This window comes from Populus nigra, chromosome 9 (genome assembly GCF_951802175.1).
Source record: "Populus nigra chromosome 9, ddPopNigr1.1, whole genome shotgun sequence".
NCBI lineage: Eukaryota > Viridiplantae > Streptophyta > Magnoliopsida > Malpighiales > Salicaceae > Populus > Populus nigra.
The window spans coordinates 4,820,755-4,843,024 of NC_084860.1; the positions used below are offsets into that span (position 1 = coordinate 4,820,755).

Consider the following 22,270-nt stretch of genomic DNA (forward strand, 5'->3'; position numbering starts at 1 on the left):
TAAAAAAACCTGCATGATTTAGTTTTATTCAAAGAAATAACTACAAACATATAACAATCTTTGTATAAGATAAGAGGTTTAAAAGAATATCAAATTGAGTCAAAGCTATGAAGTTAATTTCATCTTCATAATATATTCATCACTTTAATTTTGTTGGTCTTTGTACCTATCAAATATAAACATACAAAATATATAAGAAACATTAGCTAAAGCGATGCATTATTTATGTTTGATAAAACTTTGAAATAAAGTAAAAAATAATAAAGAATGATTCTTACATATTTATTTTAATTGTGCTCGTCGTTCTTTCATAGAGTAGAAATCATCGATTATCATATCACTTGTGAATCTTTCAGCAATTTCTTTTTCTTTATAGACAATCAAATAATTTGCAAGAAAATCATCCTCCATCCGATTGCGAAGTCTTGTTTTAACAATCTTCATCGCTGAAAAAGCTCGTTCAGTAGTTGTTGTCGAAACAGGAAGAGTTAAAATAAGCCGAATCAACCTGTCAACAAGTGGATAAATTGTTGATTTTTCTGTTTCAACCAATCCTTGACATAATTCAGCAATCGATGACATATTCTTTAACTTTGGATGATTGGGTACATCAAGCTCATAATGCTGCAACTGAAATCTCAAATGAGTTTTTTCTTGGTCAGAAAAGTCTTCAGGATAGAACTTGTCAACAAGTAAGCATATATCTTCAACACTAAATAATTTATAGTTATTTTTAGGATCTAAAGTTGTGCTCAACTTAAGAAGCTCGATCGCCTGCTCATTGAATCTATTATTTAGCTCTTGCAACTGTTGATCAATGATAGCTGTAAATATATCAACTCGATAGTGATGCTCAACTGTTATTGATTTTGTTTTACGGCGAGATCGTCCCACACTAGAAAAACAAGCATCCATATCAGGAACTTCAATGTCTTGATGCTTATAAAATGATATCACTTCTTCTAAAAGAGTTTCTCAGCCATCATCTCTTAACTTCTGAATTAAAGTCTTTGTGGTAGTCACCAAATGCATAGCATTTAAAATGTCTTGAGATTTCTGTTGCAAAACTTGGCAAAGCACATCAGTAATTCTCATAACATTCTTCATTATATGCAAGATGAATGCAAAATCAAATGACATTAGCAACTTAAATGAAAAAGCCGCATCACCACGTTGAGAATAAGTAGATCCATCTAAAGCGATGTTTTCAAGAACCAAGCAAGTTGCCCCATACATTTTTATCAAACTGCAAATTGATTTGAAGTGCGAACTCCATCTGCTATCTCCAGGTCGTTGCAAACCACCTACTTGATTAATTCCTTTACCCGTTTCAATCTCACCAATATCAACTAAATGTTCAATTGTAGCTACTTGAAAAGCCCGTAATTCATCATTACGCTTGCAAGAAGCAATAACAATGTTAATAATAAAAATCAAGTTCTGAAAGAAAGTGTGAACATCAGATATTTCTCTAGCTGCAGCAATAAAAGCCAATTGTAATTGATGAGCTAAGCAATGTACATAATATGCATAAGGGCAATCATTAATGAATAAAGCTTGCAATCCATTCCACTCCCCACGCATATTACTAGCACCATCATACCTTTGGCCCCTAATATTTTGAACATCAAGATTGTGATGAGATAAAACAAAGGAAATCTCTTTCTTAAGAGTTGAAGCAGTTGTATCTTTGACATGAACTATATCCAAAAATTGTTCTCGTATAAATCCACTTCTATCAACAAACCTTATAACAAGGGCAATTTGCTCTCTTCTGGATTCATCTCGAGCTTCATCAACAATTAAGCAAAATCTTGCATCACCAATGTCATGACGAATTGAAGACTGAACATTTCTAGCAAAGACATGTAAAATTTCTTTTTGAATTTGATGCAAAGTGTATTTAGCATTTTGTGGAGCATTATCCAAAACAAGAGCACCTACTTGTTCATTGTATGATGCTAAAAGTTCCAACATTTCAAGAAAATTACCTCGGTTTTTTGATTTTGGATGTTCATCGTGTCCTTTAAAAGCACATGCTTGAAATGTGAGACAACGAACAATATCTATTGAAGCTTTAATACGCAATCGATTATTTAGAATTTCTTGAGTAGTTTGCCTCTTAACTACCTTTTCAATATGACATGACTGATTTTTCAAATTTTCGAAGCACCTGGTAGCAAATCTATGAGCTGAATTCGGACTTTTTCCCATATGAGTTAAAAAAGCACATCGTTCCCCATCATTAACTTTCTTCCAACAATTGAATCCTTTAACAGTAAATGTGTCTGATCCTGGCTTTCCAGATGACTTACTTGAAAATAGATAGCAAGGGAAAAAAATACAGTATTTTTCTCTGAATATTCAAGCCATCGATAACTTTTGAACCAATGAGACTGAAATCGACGAGGATGTTTTTTACCAGTCAGCGAATATTCAGACATCAAAGGTTGATATGGCCCCAAATTAATGTATGCCCTTCTAATTTCATCTTGTTGATTAACCGGGTATTTCCAAATTTGAGGACGATTGCTTGGATCTCTAATCAGATGAGCAATGTCGATTCTAGTTGGAGGCTGCTCATTAATCAATGCAGGTTCTTCATAAACTGAAGCACATTGGGGTTGTTCAACTATAACTTCAACATTACACATTGGAGTTGATTCACTAGGCTGTGAGTTATCAATATTTTTCCTTTTTTTCTCAAAAAAGGAATCAATTCTTCTTATTTTGTTCATGGTTCAACCTAAAATCAAAACATCATAAATTTTGATTGTTTCCTATTTAAAAAATAAATACAAATAACAATGTATTGAAGCAATAATCAGAACCAAAAATAAATTTTTACATGTAAACAACACTGACATATAGAAGTAAAATTAACATATTAAAAAAAGAAATTGATATATAAAAGCATATCTAACATAAAAAATGGGATTAATGGTTCCTAAATAAGAAAACTTACTCTGAATCAAAGTTGGGTATACGCTCTTCAAAGAACTCAATTTGGCTAGAAAGATTGTGTCTAATTATATATTGGACCTGGTGATAGTAAGGTACACGTGAGAAAAAATTAATAATTTTGGTGGCTCTGCTAAAAACAAAACATAAAAAAATCCAAGCATAATCGAAACAAACAAATCCATAAAATATATCCAATTAATTAGAAAAAAAATATTCACTATAACAAGAAATAAAAAATGGTAAAAGTAGTAGATTTGAAAGAAAAAAAGCAGAATTATATATATATATATATATATATATTAAATTCTTAACAAACATTAAAAAAAAATTTACTAATTACCTTGATGAAGAATTAATTGGCAGCACCGCAACAGTTTTGCTTTACCTTTATGCTTTGTATTAGTAATATTTTATGTTAGGGTTTCAGAGAAGAAAGAGAGAGAGGCAGTAAAGGAAGGGAAAAAAATTAAAAAGTTTATTTGGCCTTTTACATAGAGATACGGAGATATGGCTTTAAAAGCAAACATAACTAATAAAATAATAATTTAGTATTAAACAGTCTATTATTTATTATATTTTAAAAAAAAAAGTTTGTAGGGGCCCGGGCCCCTGTTGGCCTCCCCTTGATTCCGCCGCTGACCATGAGGATCGAAAGATGCTGCAACCACCCTATATAAAATTTTCAGTAATATTTAGTTAACAGAGATATAAAAATTTATGTGTTGGGAAAATTGAATTTAAAAATTATTTTTTATATTTTTAAATGATTTTAATATGCTGAAAATAAAAATATATTATTTTAATATATTTTTAAACTAAAAATATTTTAAAAAATAAAATTTAAAAAAAACTATTTTCATACTCAAACCCTTGAATTCAACAAGATACCGCATTAGCAAATTAGCAATTCTTAGCCTCTTTCCTATCAAAATCAAACTGAAAATTTCAACCGAAGGAGTTGAGAAGTCAATTACTTATCATCACTTTAAGTACGTGTGTGTGTGTGTGAAAGGTTGATACTTCATCGTAAAAAGGAGCCAACGTTAGATAAAGCTGTGGTGATGATTCCACAAAATTGAAGTTTAAAGTATGTTTACATAACCATAATTTCAATTTCTTTTGCTTATATCATGTTTAATTTATGCTTAACCCATATATTAACTTTATTTAACCTAATTAGGCATGTATTCTTAAAATCTAAAAAATCATTAAATTGAAGCTTACAAGTTACTATTCACATAATCCTAATTTCAATTTATTAACTTAAAACATGTTTAATTTCTTTGCTTATAACATATTTAATTTATGTTTAACCCATATATTAACTTTGTTTAACCTAATTAGATATGTTTTCTTAAAACCTAACAAATCCTTAAATTGAACCTTACAGTTGAGTTTACTGTTCACGGAATCCCAATTTCAATTTATTAGCTTAAAACATGTTTAATTAATGTTTAACACACATACAAACATTGTTTAATTAGATATATTTACACATCATAATAGTTGTTCATATGTTAAAAGAAATTGCAACTATAATCATATATCTTAATTAGACATAATATTTATATGCAAAAAAAATCTTCAACATAGATTTAAATGGCTTTCAGATAAAGGATAAAAAAGAAAATATAATTTTTATGATGCCTCGACGGTACAAGTATTTAATATGCTCGTAGGTGAAGATAAGATTCGTCTATATATTGATGTTGATCTTGTTATTGCTCCTATAACATTAAGAATATCAAGATGTTATTTAAACAAACTCAATTATTGCAAGCCACATGGAACCAAATATTTTGCAACATATGATGATGATATTAATAGTAACAAAATGGTACTACTTATTAAGGAAGAATGTCTTGTTTTAGATGATGATGATGATGATGTAATGATGAGTTTTGCATTGGTAGTTCAAGTGCTGATGTGGGTGCGATGTTTTTGGTGTCAATGTTGAAAGTGATATGGTTGATATTAACACTTCTAATGTAAATAAAGAGGGTGTTAATGAATATGATCAAGATGACAAAGGTGATGATGAGGAAGAAGATAATAATTATATTCATTGTGATAAGGATGGATTAGATTTTTTGTTTAAAGAAGCTGAAGATGAGTAGATTGATAACTCAAAAGGTAATATTCATTTTCATATTACTTTAAATGATATCTCTAAATCTGAGATAGAAGATAAATAGTGATAATGATGATGTCAAGATATGAAACAAAGCTAAAAACTTTTATCCAAGTTCTATGACTAAACTTCATTGATCACATTAGGTCAGAGGATTATTTAATTGTTATTGTAATAAAAAGAATCCAATCCATACTAAAAAATATAGAAAATGGGTGCAATATATTTTAAGATAAGTAATAAAAAAATAATTAGGTTTTTTCACAAATACTTCTCTTTTATATATATATATATATATATATATATATATATATATTCAAACACCTTAGTATAATGATATTGTAGGAAGAAAAAACAAACATTTCCTGAAAATAATTAAAACTCTTTTTTTATTGAAGCACACGTGCCTTACCATCACTTATGTCGCGGGGTGCGCGACGTCGTGGCGATCGTCCACCCTCAGGTGTTGTGATGGGGGGTATATATCTAGTAAATATGGTGAGACAAGGAGTTTTTTGTCTCTTAGCAGTGAAAAATGGTGTGGGAGTCGCCACCTAGTATCTTGGTCACTAGGAACCCTAACTGGTCTCAGAGATCGGGCACGGGGACTGGTTGCGTAAAGGGAAGGTATTAGCACCCCAAATACGCCCTACCTAAGGTAAGCTGCATTGTTTATTTGTCTGATAAAATTCAAGGTCTCGTTGTGTTTCCTAGTTGTTGGGCCGTCTATGGTTCAAGAAAAGTCCTCCTCAATAAGGAGGTCCTTATCTTATCGGGTAAAACTTAATCGTTCTAATGTCTATGAAAAAAACCATATTTAATATCAGAAATACGTTTTATGCATAAATTCGTAATTCTATATACCAAAATAAAACAAAAATATTTTGGTAGAATTTTTGAAATATTGGCCTAGTTCTCATGGCTTAAATAAACCGGTTATTAAAGCCAAAATGCATGCTAATACATATATTGTTTTTTAAAAAAAAACATTTTTTTTTGTTATGTGAAAATATGATGTTATGATATTTATATATATATATTGGAGAGACTAGGCCGTATTTTAAAACAAAACATTTTTTTTAATTATGTATTTTTTTGATGTTTTGACGCAAATCAGGTATTTTAATACTGGGTTGGTATTCTTACGGTATAAAAATATAACCAAATATTAATCCACTTTGATAAAAAAATGCAGAAAAATCAACAATATTTTTAAAAATATTTAGGAAATTTTTGAAAGCAAAAGACATTTTTTTATTTTGAAAATCTTTGACGTTTTGATGAAAACCAGGTATTTTAATACCGGATTTGTATCTTTACAGTATGAAAATACAAACCAATATTGATCAAAATACAGTAATACAATTACAGAAAAATCACATATTCTTTGAAATAATTTTTGAAGAATTTTTATTTTTTTTTATTTTTTTTTATTTTTTTTTTGGGCCGGACCCAGCTCGGCCCATGTGGCTGGGCTAAACCCAGCAGGCCTTACCAGGTCACGAATTATATTTCACGTGAACAGTGAAATAGCATTTCACTGTTCACGTGAATTATATTTGGTGTGAACAGTGAAATAGCATTTCACTGTTCAAGTGAATTATATTTCACTTGAACAGTAAAATGCGTGAAAATGGTCTGTGCACAGAGACGAGAAAGGGGACAAACCTGGTGGCGGAAACAATGTTGAAGACGACGGCGAACACTCCTAGTGATGCTGATGGCGGTGGTGAGGCAGCCGACGAGGTCTTCCGGTGGTTCCAGGCGGCGGCTTCTCCTCTGTTTCTGCTTTTCCTCTGTCTGTTGCTTCTTCTGCTTCTTCTCACGGTACAGGGCTGTTATCAATGACAGGGAGGGAGGCAGCAGCTGGTAGTGGCTCTAGGGTGGCGCTGGTGGCGGTTTCTGACCGGAGGATGGCCGGGAGGGTGGTCGGTGGCTGGGGAGCCCGATGACAGCAGCTGTTCTTTCTTCTTCTTCCCTGTGCAGAGGTGTCCACCTCTGGTTTTTTTTTTCTCTGTCACTATCTTTGTTTCATCTCCCTTGTCCCAAAGTCTTCTCTCCTTCTGGTCCGTTTTACTGTTTCTCTCTTCTTTCTTTTCTCCTCTGTTTTTTTCGTTTCTCCTCCCCCTTTCTTCAGCGTTCTTGGCCTCTATTTATAGAGGCCAAGGGCGCTGCCTTTTACAGCTCTCATGGGAGCAGCCGGCTGGTCGGCCATTGGGCGTGACTGCCAAGGTTCGGTGGGTGGTGCGCGGTGGGTGGTCGGCCATTGTGTTTGGTCGGTGGGCTCCAGGCGAGAGAGAGAGGCCGGCAAAAAATTCAAAAAAAAGCAACCCTTTTTTCCTTCTTCCCCACTGCATGTTCGGGGGGAAGAAGAAAGATGAACAGTGTCATTCAAAACGACACCGTTCTGCTCTTTTCCTTTTTTTTTTTTTTTTTTGAATGCATGAAACGGCGTCGTTTTGGAGAAAACGCTCCGTTTCATTTAAATGTGGCGCCAGAACGCGCCAAATTACAAATCAACCATTAATCATCTTTTCTTCCTTCAATTGCATCCCTGCCAATTTCGGTCTTCGCCCCCATAGTTGGCCGCGTTTTTCACTTTAGTCCTTGGCCTCTGATTTATGCAATTTAGCCCTCAATTGATCAAATAACTTCCAATTTCTTCAATTTAGGCCCCTGAATCAATTAATTCTTGCCCCCTACTTGCGCGCCTTCTCCAATTTGGTCCCTGGTTTCAGATTTCTTCAATTAAGTCCCTAATTGGCCCTTAAACTTCAATATTTATGCAATTAAACCCCTGATTTGACCCAATAAATTCCTAAAAAATATATTTTGGCCCCCGAACTTAAATTTCTTCTAATTAAAGCCCAAATTGACTTAAAAATCAATTTTTCTTGCAATCAAATCCCCTATAAATTCAATTAAAAATCCAATTAAGTCCATAAACCTCCAAATTTGGGCTTTTCTCCTCAAATTTCAAATTTTCCTTCTCAACAGGGCTCTCATCCTTCAAGAATATACTGTCAAAAATCCAATCTTTGTATTTTTAACCTCCTTGACTGATTTTTCTGACCATTTGCTGAGCGCTTCTGCCTCCTGTTATTTTTCTAACCTCCTTTGGCTATTTATTTTATTTCATTTATTTGGGGACCCAAAAATGGGTTACAACAGATGCCCCCTCTTTATAAAGCTTATGGAGCAGCGGTTCTGCGCAGTAAGTTTTATAAAGATAAACCAAAACTGAGCTCCCGAAACTGATTTAGTCGGAGCTCGATTGCTCTGAAACTTTGTCCTTACAACAATCCTCCTTAACCCAAAAACTATGATCAAAATTTAGTCATCTCGAGATCCCTTCTGGTGATCTCCTTTAACCCCAAAAACTTGGAATCTCATCTGGCGATTCCTTTACCCATAACCAAATACAAAAACACGTATGTGGTCTCATTATGACGGGCGACCTGCCCGAATGGGAAAAGGAAAGAGTGGTCTCATTATTATGGGTGACCTACCCAGGGGGAAGAATGGCCTCATTATTATGGGTGACCTACCCAGGTAAAAAAATGAAGAATGGTCTCATTGTATGGGTGACCTACCCAGGAAAAATGATGGTCTTATTGTATGGGTGACCTACCCAAGAAAAATGATGGTCTCATTGTATGGGTGACGAACCCAAGAAAATGATGGTCTCATTGTATGGGTGACGAACCCAAGAAAAATGATGGTCTCATTGTATGGGTGACCTACCCAAGAAAAATGATGGTCTCATTGTATGGGTGACTAACCCAAGAAAAATGATGGTCTCATTGTATGGGTGACGAACCCAAGAAAAATGATGGTCTCATTGTATGGGTGACCTACCCAAGAAAAATAATGGTCTCATTGTATGGGTGACCTACCCAAGGGGAAGAATTCTTAGTAAACTCCATGCTTTTCTAAGAAATAGTTTCAATACGAGGTCCCTTCTAGTGACCTTCCTTGATGAATGTCGAAGTACGAGATCCTTTCTGGTGATCTCAAATAACTTGAAATCCCATCGGGCAATTCCTTTTACCTCAGCTAAAACATGAAGTTCCTTCTGGCGACCTTCATCGAAATACAAGATCCCTTCTTGCGATCTCCTTTATCCAAACAACTTGGAATCCCATCTGGCGATTCCTTTTATACAAAAGCTGAAATTTAAGGTCCCTTCTGGCGACCTCCATCGAAATACGAGATCCCTTCTAGCGATCTTAACAACTTGGAATCCCATTTGGCGATTCCTTTTTACCGAATGCTATCGATGTCGTTCTTCCTGCTGGCATGGTTTGAAAACCATTATCTTATCTTCTTGTTGTTCTAGAATCAACTCAATGATTCTTTCTTTGTCCATAATCTTGTTGGAATACGCTAAGATCTCCTTCTGTAATGATCCAAAAAAACATACATGCAATGATTTATGATTAGATGCAATGCATGCATTCGTACCTGGTTTTGAAACATAGGCCCCATCCTCTTCTTCTAGTTCATGAGACTCCCTCTTAACATGAACTTTACTTTTGAAGTCGTATGTTGAATTCATCTCTCGTGTTGCCTATCATATTCTTGGAGAAGAAGTCTTTGACTTTCTTCAAGTAGTCCTTTTCTCAAAATGTATGACTTGTATTTGCCTCTTTGTCATGCTTTTGTCAAATGCTTTAGCTTGATTTTCAAAACTATGGGCTTCCCACCAATTTTAAACACGTAAAACTTTTCAAAAAACAACTCGTTTTGCCCCTAGTGTAGGGGTGTGATCCTAGTCTGGGCTTTTATTCATTCAGCCAATGATTAACTTTTTTAGTGCGTGAAGGGATAATGATGATTTTTTTTTCAAAACGCACATTGTTATGGTTGATAAAGACAATTACAGATGATTATAAAGTGACCACTTAATCATTTATCCATTCATTACGCTATCAGAGGTAGGGATGTACTTTAGGGTTAGCTTTTCTTAAATTTCATATTAAACCATTTTATGATATAACCACTCAAACTTGTTCAAAAAGTGCATAATCTCATCATTTATTAAAAAAAAAAAAAAAAAAAATAGGCTCAAAGACAAACATAAAATCTGGCTGAAAACATGAGCCCTGATTGCTAAATAGAGAAAATAAAAGCAATGACAAAAGCAAATGACAAAAACATGCTAAGGCAAATAAAGTTGTTTTACATTTTGAAAACTACGAGAAGTTATTGGGTCAACCCGTTCTGGAAAGTCAACCGAGGCAATGCTTCATCTTCCTTCCCCACTTGCGTTTCCTTGTCTTCTCCTTCGATCTCGCCTTCTTCATTATTGACGATTCTTGACCAAGGTTTTCCAACCCTTTATCCCCTATTACTTTTGTCATGACCAGGCAATGGATTTGAATTGATATTGGGTGTGTCTTCAAACGACACCCATCCTATCTTGATGAGCTTCAACAACATGTTCTTGAAAGCGTAGCACGTTTCAAGACAATGTCCGGGAATACCAGCATGGTACTCGCAAGTCAACTCGGGCTTATACCAGATGGGGAATGGTGGTTGTAGTGGTAATGTAGGGATAGGAGCTATTTGTCCAATGCTCAGTAGTTTGGCATACATTTCCTTCAAAGGCATGGGTAATGGCGGTAGTTGTTCTGCAATGTACCTTGTATTTGGTCTTTGGTAGTTGTTTTGGTTGTTTGACTGGTTATTTGCTCGATTAGAGGAAAATGGTTTGTTAAAGTTTATGTGGGCAACATGAGAGGTAGGTATTTGTGGGTTGAGTGAATCCACTATATTGCCCTTGGACCCACCTTCAAAGTCATAAGTGTGACCTTCCATTTTTCTTCCAATAAAACCCTTCGCCTCCAATGGCTCAACTATACGTCCAGCTTTAATCCCTTGCTCTATTCTTTCAGCTATGCGTACTGCATCGTAGAAATGCTGAGATGAGCTACCCATTAGGTGCTCATAATATGGTGTTTTAAAGGTATTGGCAAACAAGGTCACCATCTCCGTTTCTATCAAAGGGGGTTGGACATGCATTGCCTCATCCCTCCACCTTTGCGCATAGGCCCTTACCGACTCTTGACTCCTTTTCTCCATTGACATTAGACTTGTTCGATCAGGAACGATTTCCATGTTAAACTTGTACTACTTAAGGAAAGCCTCCATCAAGTCTCTCCAGCTCCTGATCCTGACACTGTCTAACCTCATGTACCAGCTCAAAGCGGATCCTGTTAGGCTATCTTGAAAGAAATAGATTAGCAATTTATCGTTATGGATTACTTCCGCCATTTTGTTGCAGTAGGATCGAAGGTGAGTGTTTGGGCATTCCAAACCGGTATACTTAATGAATTCTGGTATCCGGAAATCTTTTGGCACCGCAATGTTTGGTACCAAACATACTTCGGATGCTCGTATAGGGTCAAACCAGTCATTACCCTCCGCTGTTAAGTCCACAGTGATTGGAGCGTGAGTTGGCTGGATAGGGGTGATAGGCACAAAATGTTGTTCATTGGCCGAGTTTGCCCCCTGGTTTTGAGATGCTTGAGGGATGTGAGCTACTGGCGCTCCTTCATGTTGTGCTGATGTTCCCTCCCCATTCTTAGCTCTTAAAAGCTGCTCGAGTAAGTCGGTTAGCCGAGAAACTTCATTTTTTACGGACTCCAACTCGGTCTGATAATGTGACTCTAAGTGAGCTCTTTCTTCGTTCTCCATTCTTGATCTAGACCGGGTGTGGTGGACTTTGGATGTGGGACCTATGTTTCACGATCTGGCGTGCGTGGAAAAATGTAAATGAATGTATGATAAAGAACAATGCATGATGCATATATGATGTGAGCTGAAAAGACCTGAAAACCAAATGCCTTATGGTTAGGTTTTGTCTTATGCAAAAATATTTTGTGGAGCATACACCCTATAGCCGGTTCTAATTCTTTTATGCTTGACGAGGGTAGGTTGGCTATTCAGTCTCTAAAAGGGTCTCTTGTTGTCCCAGTGATTGCCCTCGTGGAGGCAATATGGGGGCTTGTAGGCAATGAGATGGCACATGTACCAACTATTGCCAGTCTAAGCACTCAGCGAAGAGTTGGGGTTTACACAAACTTAAACCTTGACTAACAGTCATAAGGTAAGCTGCTAGTCCCCCACTTAACTTAAAGTTTGTGTGTGCTCTCAATAATCAAAGTATGTGATGCATGTGACAGTTCTATAAGATGTATGAGACAGTTCTACACAAATGCATGAACAATGTGTAAAAATATTTAAAGCATATAAGCAGATAACAAAAGGAAAGGCATATTAACAATAAACACACGAAAACAAAAACAAATCAGACAAAAACAAAGCTTAGTCCACAAGGTCCCCAGTGGAGTCGCCATTCTGTCGCGGGGTGCGCGACGTCGTGGCGATCGTCCACCCTCAGGTGTTGTGATGGGGGGTATATATCTAGTAAATATGGTGAGACAAGGAGTTTTTTGTCTCTTAGCAGTGAAAAATGGTGTGGGAGTCGCCACCTAGTATCTTGGTCACTAGGAACCCTAACTGGTCTCAGAGATCGGGCACGGGGACTGGTTGCGTAAAGGGAAGGTATTAGCACCCCAAATACGCCCTACCTAAGGTAAGCTGCATTGTTTATTTGTCTGATAAAATTCAAGGTCTCGTTGTGTTTCCTAGTTGTTGGGCCGTCTATGGTTCAAGAAAAGTCCTCCTCAATAAGGAGGTCCTTATCTTATCGGGTAAAACTTAATCGTTCTAATGTCTATGAAAAAAACCATATTTAATATCAGAAATACGTTTTATGCATAAATTCGTAATTCTATATACCAAAATAAAACAAAAATATTTTGGTAGAATTTTTGAAATATTGGCCTAGTTCTCATGGCTTAAATAAACCGGTTATTAAAGCCAAAATGCATGCTAATACATATATTGTTTTTTAAAAAAAAACATTTTTTTTTGTTATGTGAAAATATGATGTTATGATATTTATATATATATATTGGAGAGACTAGGCCGTATTTTAAAACAAAACATTTTTTTTAATTATGTATTTTTTTGATGTTTTGACGCAAATCAGGTATTTTAATACTGGGTTGGTATTCTTACGGTATAAAAATATAACCAAATATTAATCCACTTTGATAAAAAAATGCAGAAAAATCAACAATATTTTTAAAAATATTTAGGAAATTTTTGAAAGCAAAAGACATTTTTTTATTTTGAAAATCTTTGACGTTTTGATGAAAACCAGGTATTTTAATACCGGATTTGTATCTTTACAGTATGAAAATACAAACCAATATTGATCAAAATACAGTAATACAATTACAGAAAAATCACATATTCTTTGAAATAATTTTTGAAGAATTTTTATTTTTTTTTATTTTTTTTTATTTTTTTTTTGGGCCGGACCCAGCTCGGCCCATGTGGCTGGGCTAAACCCAGCAGGCCTTACCAGGTCACGAATTATATTTCACGTGAACAGTGAAATAGCATTTCACTGTTCACGTGAATTATATTTGGTGTGAACAGTGAAATAGCATTTCACTGTTCAAGTGAATTATATTTCACTTGAACAGTAAAATGCGTGAAAATGGTCTGTGCACAGAGACGAGAAAGGGGACAAACCTGGTGGCGGAAACAATGTTGAAGACGACGGCGAACACTCCTAGTGATGCTGATGGCGGTGGTGAGGCAGCCGACGAGGTCTTCCGGTGGTTCCAGGCGGCGGCTTCTCCTCTGTTTCTGCTTTTCCTCTGTCTGTTGCTTCTTCTGCTTCTTCTCACGGTACAGGGCTGTTATCAATGACAGGGAGGGAGGCAGCAGCTGGTAGTGGCTCTAGGGTGGCGCTGGTGGCGGTTTCTGACCGGAGGATGGCCGGGAGGGTGGTCGGTGGCTGGGGAGCCCGATGACAGCAGCTGTTCTTTCTTCTTCTTCCCTGTGCAGAGGTGTCCACCTCTGGTTTTTTTTTTCTCTGTCACTATCTTTGTTTCATCTCCCTTGTCCCAAAGTCTTCTCTCCTTCTGGTCCGTTTTACTGTTTCTCTCTTCTTTCTTTTCTCCTCTGTTTTTTTCGTTTCTCCTCCCCCTTTCTTCAGCGTTCTTGGCCTCTATTTATAGAGGCCAAGGGCGCTGCCTTTTACAGCTCTCATGGGAGCAGCCGGCTGGTCGGCCATTGGGCGTGACTGCCAAGGTTCGGTGGGTGGTGCGCGGTGGGTGGTCGGCCATTGTGTTTGGTCGGTGGGCTCCAGGCGAGAGAGAGAGGCCGGCAAAAAATTCAAAAAAAAGCAACCCTTTTTTCCTTCTTCCCCACTGCATGTTCGGGGGGAAGAAGAAAGATGAACAGTGTCATTCAAAACGACACCGTTCTGCTCTTTTCCTTTTTTTTTTTTTTTTTTGAATGCATGAAACGGCGTCGTTTTGGAGAAAACGCTCCGTTTCATTTAAATGTGGCGCCAGAACGCGCCAAATTACAAATCAACCATTAATCATCTTTTCTTCCTTCAATTGCATCCCTGCCAATTTCGGTCTTCGCCCCCATAGTTGGCCGCGTTTTTCACTTTAGTCCTTGGCCTCTGATTTATGCAATTTAGCCCTCAATTGATCAAATAACTTCCAATTTCTTCAATTTAGGCCCCTGAATCAATTAATTCTTGCCCCCTACTTGCGCGCCTTCTCCAATTTGGTCCCTGGTTTCAGATTTCTTCAATTAAGTCCCTAATTGGCCCTTAAACTTCAATATTTATGCAATTAAACCCCTGATTTGACCCAATAAATTCCTAAAAAATATATTTTGGCCCCCGAACTTAAATTTCTTCTAATTAAAGCCCAAATTGACTTAAAAATCAATTTTTCTTGCAATCAAATCCCCTATAAATTCAATTAAAAATCCAATTAAGTCCATAAACCTCCAAATTTGGGCTTTTCTCCTCAAATTTCAAATTTTCCTTCTCAACAGGGCTCTCATCCTTCAAGAATATACTGTCAAAAATCCAATCTTTGTATTTTTAACCTCCTTGACTGATTTTTCTGACCATTTGCTGAGCGCTTCTGCCTCCTGTTATTTTTCTAACCTCCTTTGGCTATTTATTTTATTTCATTTATTTGGGGACCCAAAAATGGGTTACAACAACTTAAATGAGACGATTGTCATTATAAGGTGTTTTATGAAATAAATTCTTTCAAGAGCTAGCATTATATTTTAAGACTCTAATACAAGTCATTTATACTTATAAAACTCATATTCTTGTTGATGCTTAATTCTTATGTCTTTGGTTGCACCGTATTTGTTTATATTTATAAAAATCAATGCACCAAGCTTAACCTATATATTGTTCATTTTGTTTTTTCTGGATATGGAATGCATTAAAAAAGATATCGTTATTATCACCCTCCTACCTGACACATGTATATCACTGTAAATGTTACCTTTTCAGAGTCAGAACATTATTTCTTGGTATCCTCATTTACTTATCGTTTTCAAGATGAGACATATAATGAAAAAGAAAAGTGGATAAATTTATTTTTTGATGGTATAGAAAAGAAAGTCACTAGCACCAGTTTGAAACCAATCTAGTTATAGTTTGTTGGGACTAGGAAAGAAGATCTTCCCCTATTCACAATACCAAAAGACCAGTTTAATGAGAATAATCCTAAGATAATAAACCTCACTTCATCTTCTAATATGATAGATACTTCTATTGGATATAATCTACCTTTCAGACATAATCACAAGAAATCATTGAAACAATATTATCTAGATAAGATCGTTAAGAAATCAAAGTATTCAATTGGTAACATGTATCATCTTAGAAGCTGTTAAAACCATTATAAGCCTTTATAAAGTAGCTTTCATCTATACAAGTTCCTAACACTCTTTATAAAGTTATATCCTCACCAAAATATATTAAAGCAATAGTGACAAAGATGAAGGAATTAAAGAAGAATGAAACAAGGAGTCTTATCCCTCTACCCAAGGAAAATAAGAATGTAGGATGAAGATAGGTGTTCTTTATCAAGCATAAAATAGATGAGACCATTGAAAGATATAAAACGAGACTTGTGGTAAAAGAATATATTTAGACGTATGGTATAAACTACCAAGAGATCTTTTCAGTGGTAGCAAAGTTAAATATAGTCTAAGTTATGATATTTCTAGCAACAAACCTAGATTGGTTGCTACATCAATTTAATGTAAAAAAATGCATTTGTATATAGATATCTTAAGGAATAAGTGTACATGGATATTTCACCTGGGTGTACTACAAGCTCATTAGAGGGGGTAGTGTGTAAACTGCAAAAGGCTTTGAATGGGTTAAAACAGTTACCTCGTGCATGGTTTGATCGATTCAGTTTAGCTATAATGAAATATAGATTCAGACAAAGTAATTTAGATCATACCATGTTCCTAAAACATAGATAGGAAAAGGTAACAATAATTTATGGTGATGATATGATAATTACGTATATAAAAAATATTAAGACTTTAAGGAAACTTAGTGGCTGAATTTGGAATGAAGAATCTTAAAGGCTGTGAATATTTTCTAGGCATATAGAAGTAGCCAAAACAACAAAAGGTATTTTTCTTATCATAAATGAAGTATACGTTGGACTTACTCTCAAATACTAGCATACTAGACTACAAACTAGTTGACACTTTAATAGTAAAAAATCATGGTTTAAGAAAATACCTAGATGAGATTCATGCTAATAAAAAAAAGATATGAGCAGCTAGTTGGGAAACTAATCTACTTGTCCCATACACACACAAAAAATAGCTTATATAGTTAAGACTGATGAGTCAGTTTATGCATTACCTTAGTGAAGATCACATGACAATTTGAGCATTGAAAATATCTATGCACCAACTTAAAAGCAAGTTAGAATGAATTGTCCTTTATCTTTATCCAAATAGCATATTTAGAAAACTACACCTTGATTAAAACCTATAAACCTTTATTATAGTCTCAAAATCATTATGTATTAAATATCCATATCTATCCCATACGATATAAATTAGCTATATATATCAATGGAAAAAACAATACCAGAAAATTAGAGAATGCCAATGAAATATTCCATCGGCAGTTAAAGAATATTTTGTCGGTTTTATAAATCACTAATAGAATTGCTAACGGTATATAGTCGTTGAAAAGTCGAGCGTTGGGGATTTTAGTTTATTAGAAATTACATCATTTATTTCTAATACCGATAAAGTCATTGATGGAATATTCCATCATTAAGAGTGTGCTTTTACCTTTCATTTTCCATAAAAAAATCCATTGATATTGGAAATTATTGATGCAATTACATATCAAATAACCATCTAAAAATCTAAAAATTTTATTGATGATTTTGTCGGTATTTAAAATTTATTAAAAAAAACCTAAAGCTAAGTCTTTTTTTTATATAGTGCACTAATGTTTTTAAGACCAAAAAACATATATTTAACAACACCATAAGGAAACCAGAAGTTTTTGCAATCGATATGAGTCTAATTGAAAATGACTGGCCTAATTCATAGATAGTTTAAAAGTAGTTTCTTTTACTTTTAGTGATCATAACAGCTATAGACCTCAATAGATGCTCATTTGGAAATGAAATAAATTACTTAGGAGAAGCTATCACCAGAGTGAAATATTCTATTGATTTTTTTTTTAATTTGTGATTTCTACATTATACATGTAGATTTATAGCTAGAAAAAAATTATCATGTAATTTTCTTGCTAGAAAAAAATAGAATTATGATTATAAAAGAGATAACTTTGCTTGACCTGCGCTTGAACGACTATACACACACACACACACACACACACATAGAGAATACAAAATCGCAAAGTTTTTACCCATAAAACATCCGGACGAGGTTGCTAGCTTCATGTTCAAAAAAATGACAGAAGAAATGAAGGAACAATAGAAAATAACAACTGTACAATAAATCAGCCAACAGAATCTCTTGTCGCTAAGAGGGCACTATAGCTGCCAAGTGTTTATAAACCGCTTTGTATTTCCATTGCCGGGGCTGCACTGCTCACGTTAAAGCCTTCAAATGAATCATTTCTTTTAAGCTCCCAGGGTTGCTCATCGTTGTGTTTTGCTTCATCAATTACTTCAATGGTAACATGATCTCTGTCCAATGGAGGATTTGGGTCTATAGAATATGAAGCACTGAGGCTGAAAGAAGGAGAAGTGTCCAGGGGAAGTGAGGGGTCAACTGAAGCATCAAGGGAGGGGCGGGCTGAGTAGGAAATTTTCACGTTCTTCCTAGCCTTTGCTCGCCATCTCTTCAGACCTTCAACCACATTCTCTGTGAAAACAGCTGTCCTCATTGATGAACCCATCTGTTGCAATTCTCATTTAGGTTTAAATTCTTGAATACATAATCATATACAGTTTAAGTTAAATCTTTGTGGCTAATCAAGTTTTCTGAAGGCAGGAACAATTTTGATACGTAGGATCTGTTGATCATAAATGTATATATGTAGATGCATACCTGTGTGACCAAAGCATATAGAGGTAGGGTCACATAGCCACAGAGGAAGTGAACCAACAGTCCCGTGACAAGCGTTATGACAATGTCTTCTGTTCGCCGGTGGAAGCATGATCTAAATCCAAATTTGTACTGAAATTTTGAGCAACATTAGAATTGTAATTTCTTTTTAATTCAAATCAACTCAGAATAAATTCCTTAAGAAAAACGTACTCCTAATAAATGCTTACCCAAGTCCATGTGAAGAATGCCAATTGAAAGGAGTTCTGCAAAGCCCAGAATATAGTTTAGAATAACTTCATGCAGCCACGTATAGAGTTTTTCTTTTCTTTATCTTTACTTGCATATCGCTGTTGTGCTGTTAATTGGTTAGCATTTTAAGAGCAAGGAATATGAATTGTATGAGGTGGAGAAGCAATTTGTATAATGAAAATGAGAAGATTTGCTTCAAGGATTAAAGAACAACCTGAAACAATATGAAATGTATAAGGTGGAGAAGCAATTTAGGCCTACCAAACCAGAAGAAATGGTCACTAGGCCTAACGAGTATAGTTCCTTCAACAACAAGAGATTTATTATGGCTATCTAAGCACATCAAAGTTATGATGGCTTGCAGCTTTGTCCCAACCAGCAACAACATCTGCAAAATATAACATATATGAAGGACTTCAACGTACAGATTTCTCATGCACAATTACTTGAATCTTGCTCAAGTATATTGATTAATTATTAAAGTCGATTTACGTACCAGTAGTGGAATAAATGGAAGCCAATAATAACTGTAAAATTCTGTACACATACGATATGCTGACAAAAATTAGAATCATGAACCTTTGATGCGGTATTTATATAAACAAAACTGGAATAAGTTAAGTGATCAGCTTATTTGAACATACTGTGTGCATTGAAGAATATGAAAGATATAGAAAACATCCAAATCCAGAAGCTGCAAAATCAGAGATTTTTAGGCAAAGAATTAAGTTTACAGTTTTTGGGATTAATGAGGTGTACTGATCGTTGAAGTTTGAAGATTAGTTTTCATTACCTTATCCCCACTAACACGCCAAAATCTTTATCCAAGTCTCTTCTAATGTATTTTTGAAAATCAAAGCTGTTATCTTGATCAAAATGGGCCTGCAGAAAGAGCAGGAAAAGAAAAACACCAGTTAATCTCATCAGTTAACAATTGTTTATTATTCTAACGCTATAAATTTGTCTCTATTTCACGTGGTTGAGGTTGTCATATACCATGATAAATCCATGCCTCAGTGTTAGATAATCCACTTTGGAAACAGAACCATAAAATTGTCCGAGGAAACATGCCTGCAAAAGATTGGCAAAACAACAACATTGCAGAAATAATCAGATAGAAATTTGAACATGGTCAATGTTAATTTATTTATTTAAAAAAAAACCTAACCGGCCAGCGAAGAACTGAGTTTTCATTCCAATATCTCAGATGCCGCTTCCCAAATGGTGTTTGATGACTGAGCTGGAACCTCCTGGGATCTGTATGTGATTAGTAACAGCAAAATAAGTACAAATCTTTATAACCCAGTAGCACACTATGTTACTTCTTTTTATATGCTTTAAGGAATGATGAGTTTCTGTTGCTTTGATTTCATAGGTAGGTGTTCTTTTCTTGTGAAATTATGATCAAATCCATTGAATTTTTGCAACTTATGTAATCACAAAATTTAAATTTTATTCTTTGATCATGAAAATTTAAATGATATTGAACTACAAACACATTAATTCTCAGATACGATATTTTCCAATGAAGTTCTTGCTGTTTCAATATATTGTGTGTCCCTCAAGTCTTAGATGAGAATGTTGATAATATTCCTTTCTCCCATAGCTATGAATGCTGTTTGCTTGTAGCTAAAAAAGTTTGTGCTTGAACCATCGAGAATGTACGTGTTCATTGAATGTTTAATCCATCGGCGGCCACAGCATTTATTTTATTGATGAGACAAAACTAACGTGGTCCAACAAAGAATTTTGTGACCAAACAAGATCGTGACCATCAATCGATCATACCTGTCGAAAATTGATAATCCAGTGTCCTTGTCTCAGCCTCCCAAGATTCCCATCTTCTCATCTAAAAAACAGTAAATTTTCAAACACATGTCAAACTTTTACATTTCAGTCAGTAAAAAACCCAAGGTTTGTTACGGTATGAATCTTCCCGTACAACTTCCATTTCTTTTTGGAGGCTTTCTTGGATTGTTTTTGTTCTTGAAAGTCAACAACTTAACAGTAGATCATCATGGAAAACATCAAAAGTTTTAGTATGAGAAAGAAAGAAAATGAAATTTACCTTGGCCATCCCTAGGCCGAATATAAAAATGCCTGATACGCAATGGAAGGAAGCAAGCACAAATATCAAGTACTGGAGTTGCGTCATACCTTCCCTGGACAACAAAGAAGCCTTTCCCTGTTCAAGAATCCAGTGAAAACAAATCAGTGTTAAATATTGATCTTATATATAACATATGCATGCATTTAGTGGACAAAATTTATACCTGCTCTGAACATTTGGCTTCTTCTTCACTCCAATCACTTGAATCCACACCACCACAGGGAAGAAAGGTTTCGCCAGCACTCTTTGGGATGCATATATTTGCAACTGGCTTTTCCAATACAGTCAGCAACAATGAGATGAAACCCAGTAGCATCAACTCTATACGAACAGAAAACATAAAGTTTTAGTGACTAGCAGAACAAGATCTTCCTGTTATATATATTTTGATGTGTATTAAACATCACCTGTTTTGATCTTGTACAGAGCTTGAATGAGGTACTTCCTCCTTTTCTTGTTGAAATACTGTGAGCCCAAAAACAAAGTGGAAAGTTAATGCCAGATCAATGGAGATCAATATTATTCTTACTTGCATGTCCAATATTTCCGGGTACTGTAAGTTTAAGTTGTGTGTGTGTGTGTGTGTGTGTGTGTGTGTGTGTGTGTGTGTGTGTATGTGTACCTTAGCTAAAAGATGAAGCAAATGCTCAATAAAGATAGATATGAATATCAGAAAGAAGCAAACAGTAGCCACAGCCCATGTTGGTGTTTCTTCGAGTGATTTTGCTTCTCCTTCTCCAGCCATCTCCTATGACTATCTGTTTCTTTCTTTTTCTTTCTTGCGTGTGATATTGGAGGATCCTCAATTGCCAAGCTTATGCTCGCAACGCAGAGAAACAAATTAATATAACAACAGAGGGCTTCTGGGTCCTTGATATGTACCAAGTTGCACATGTTATTGAAATTTCGTAGCAAGAAATCAAAAAACACAAACAAACAAACCAACTTCAAGTGTATTTGTTTGCTTTGTAAAATTTTATTTTATGAATTTTAAATTATTTTATTTTGTTCAGTTGATATTATCTTAATATATTTTTAAATTAAAAACAACCCCTAAGTCAAATTCAAATATTATTTTTTTACGTTAGGTTTTACGTACCATGTGATGGTACGGAGTTTTTTTTGTTTTTTTTTAAAACAATGACGTGTACAATGAAATAAGTTAATGAAAGTCAACTTGTGAGCTTAGATGACGGTCCCACCCACCAAATTGTGATGCGTTCCCTATTTTATACTTCATTTTGAATTTATAATCACCTCGATCGGTTCTCAAATGTAACGTACCATGTGATGGTACGGAGTTTTTTTTGTTTTTTAATCTTTTGTAGGTCTTAATTATTAAG

The 22,270-nt window shown here is 35.1% G+C and overlaps 2 protein-coding genes across 2 annotated transcripts; both read right to left on the reverse strand.

Moving 5' to 3' along the window:
- Positions 1-975: 975 nt before the first annotated feature.
- Positions 976-1,977, reverse strand: LOC133703671 (uncharacterized). Its single transcript, XM_062128279.1, has one exon. It carries the CDS (start codon positions 1,975-1,977, stop codon positions 976-978), a length of 1,002 nt encoding a protein of 333 aa, XP_061984263.1.
- A 15,915-nt stretch (positions 1,978-17,892) lies between these two features.
- Positions 17,893-21,830, reverse strand: LOC133703810 (MLO-like protein 12). Its single transcript, XM_062128497.1, has 14 exons — positions 21,550-21,830; positions 21,335-21,392; positions 21,091-21,248; positions 20,886-21,002; positions 20,606-20,666; positions 19,986-20,074; positions 19,814-19,888; positions 19,611-19,699; positions 19,462-19,511; positions 19,314-19,354; positions 19,032-19,205; positions 18,796-18,831; positions 18,569-18,697; positions 17,893-18,416 (listed from the first exon to the last, which is right to left on the reverse strand). The coding sequence occupies exons 1-14, from the start codon at positions 21,670-21,672 to the stop codon at positions 18,066-18,068; spliced, it is 1,551 nt and encodes a 516-aa protein (XP_061984481.1). The 5' UTR covers positions 21,673-21,830; the 3' UTR covers positions 17,893-18,065.
- Between the last annotated feature and the right edge of the window lie 440 nt (positions 21,831-22,270).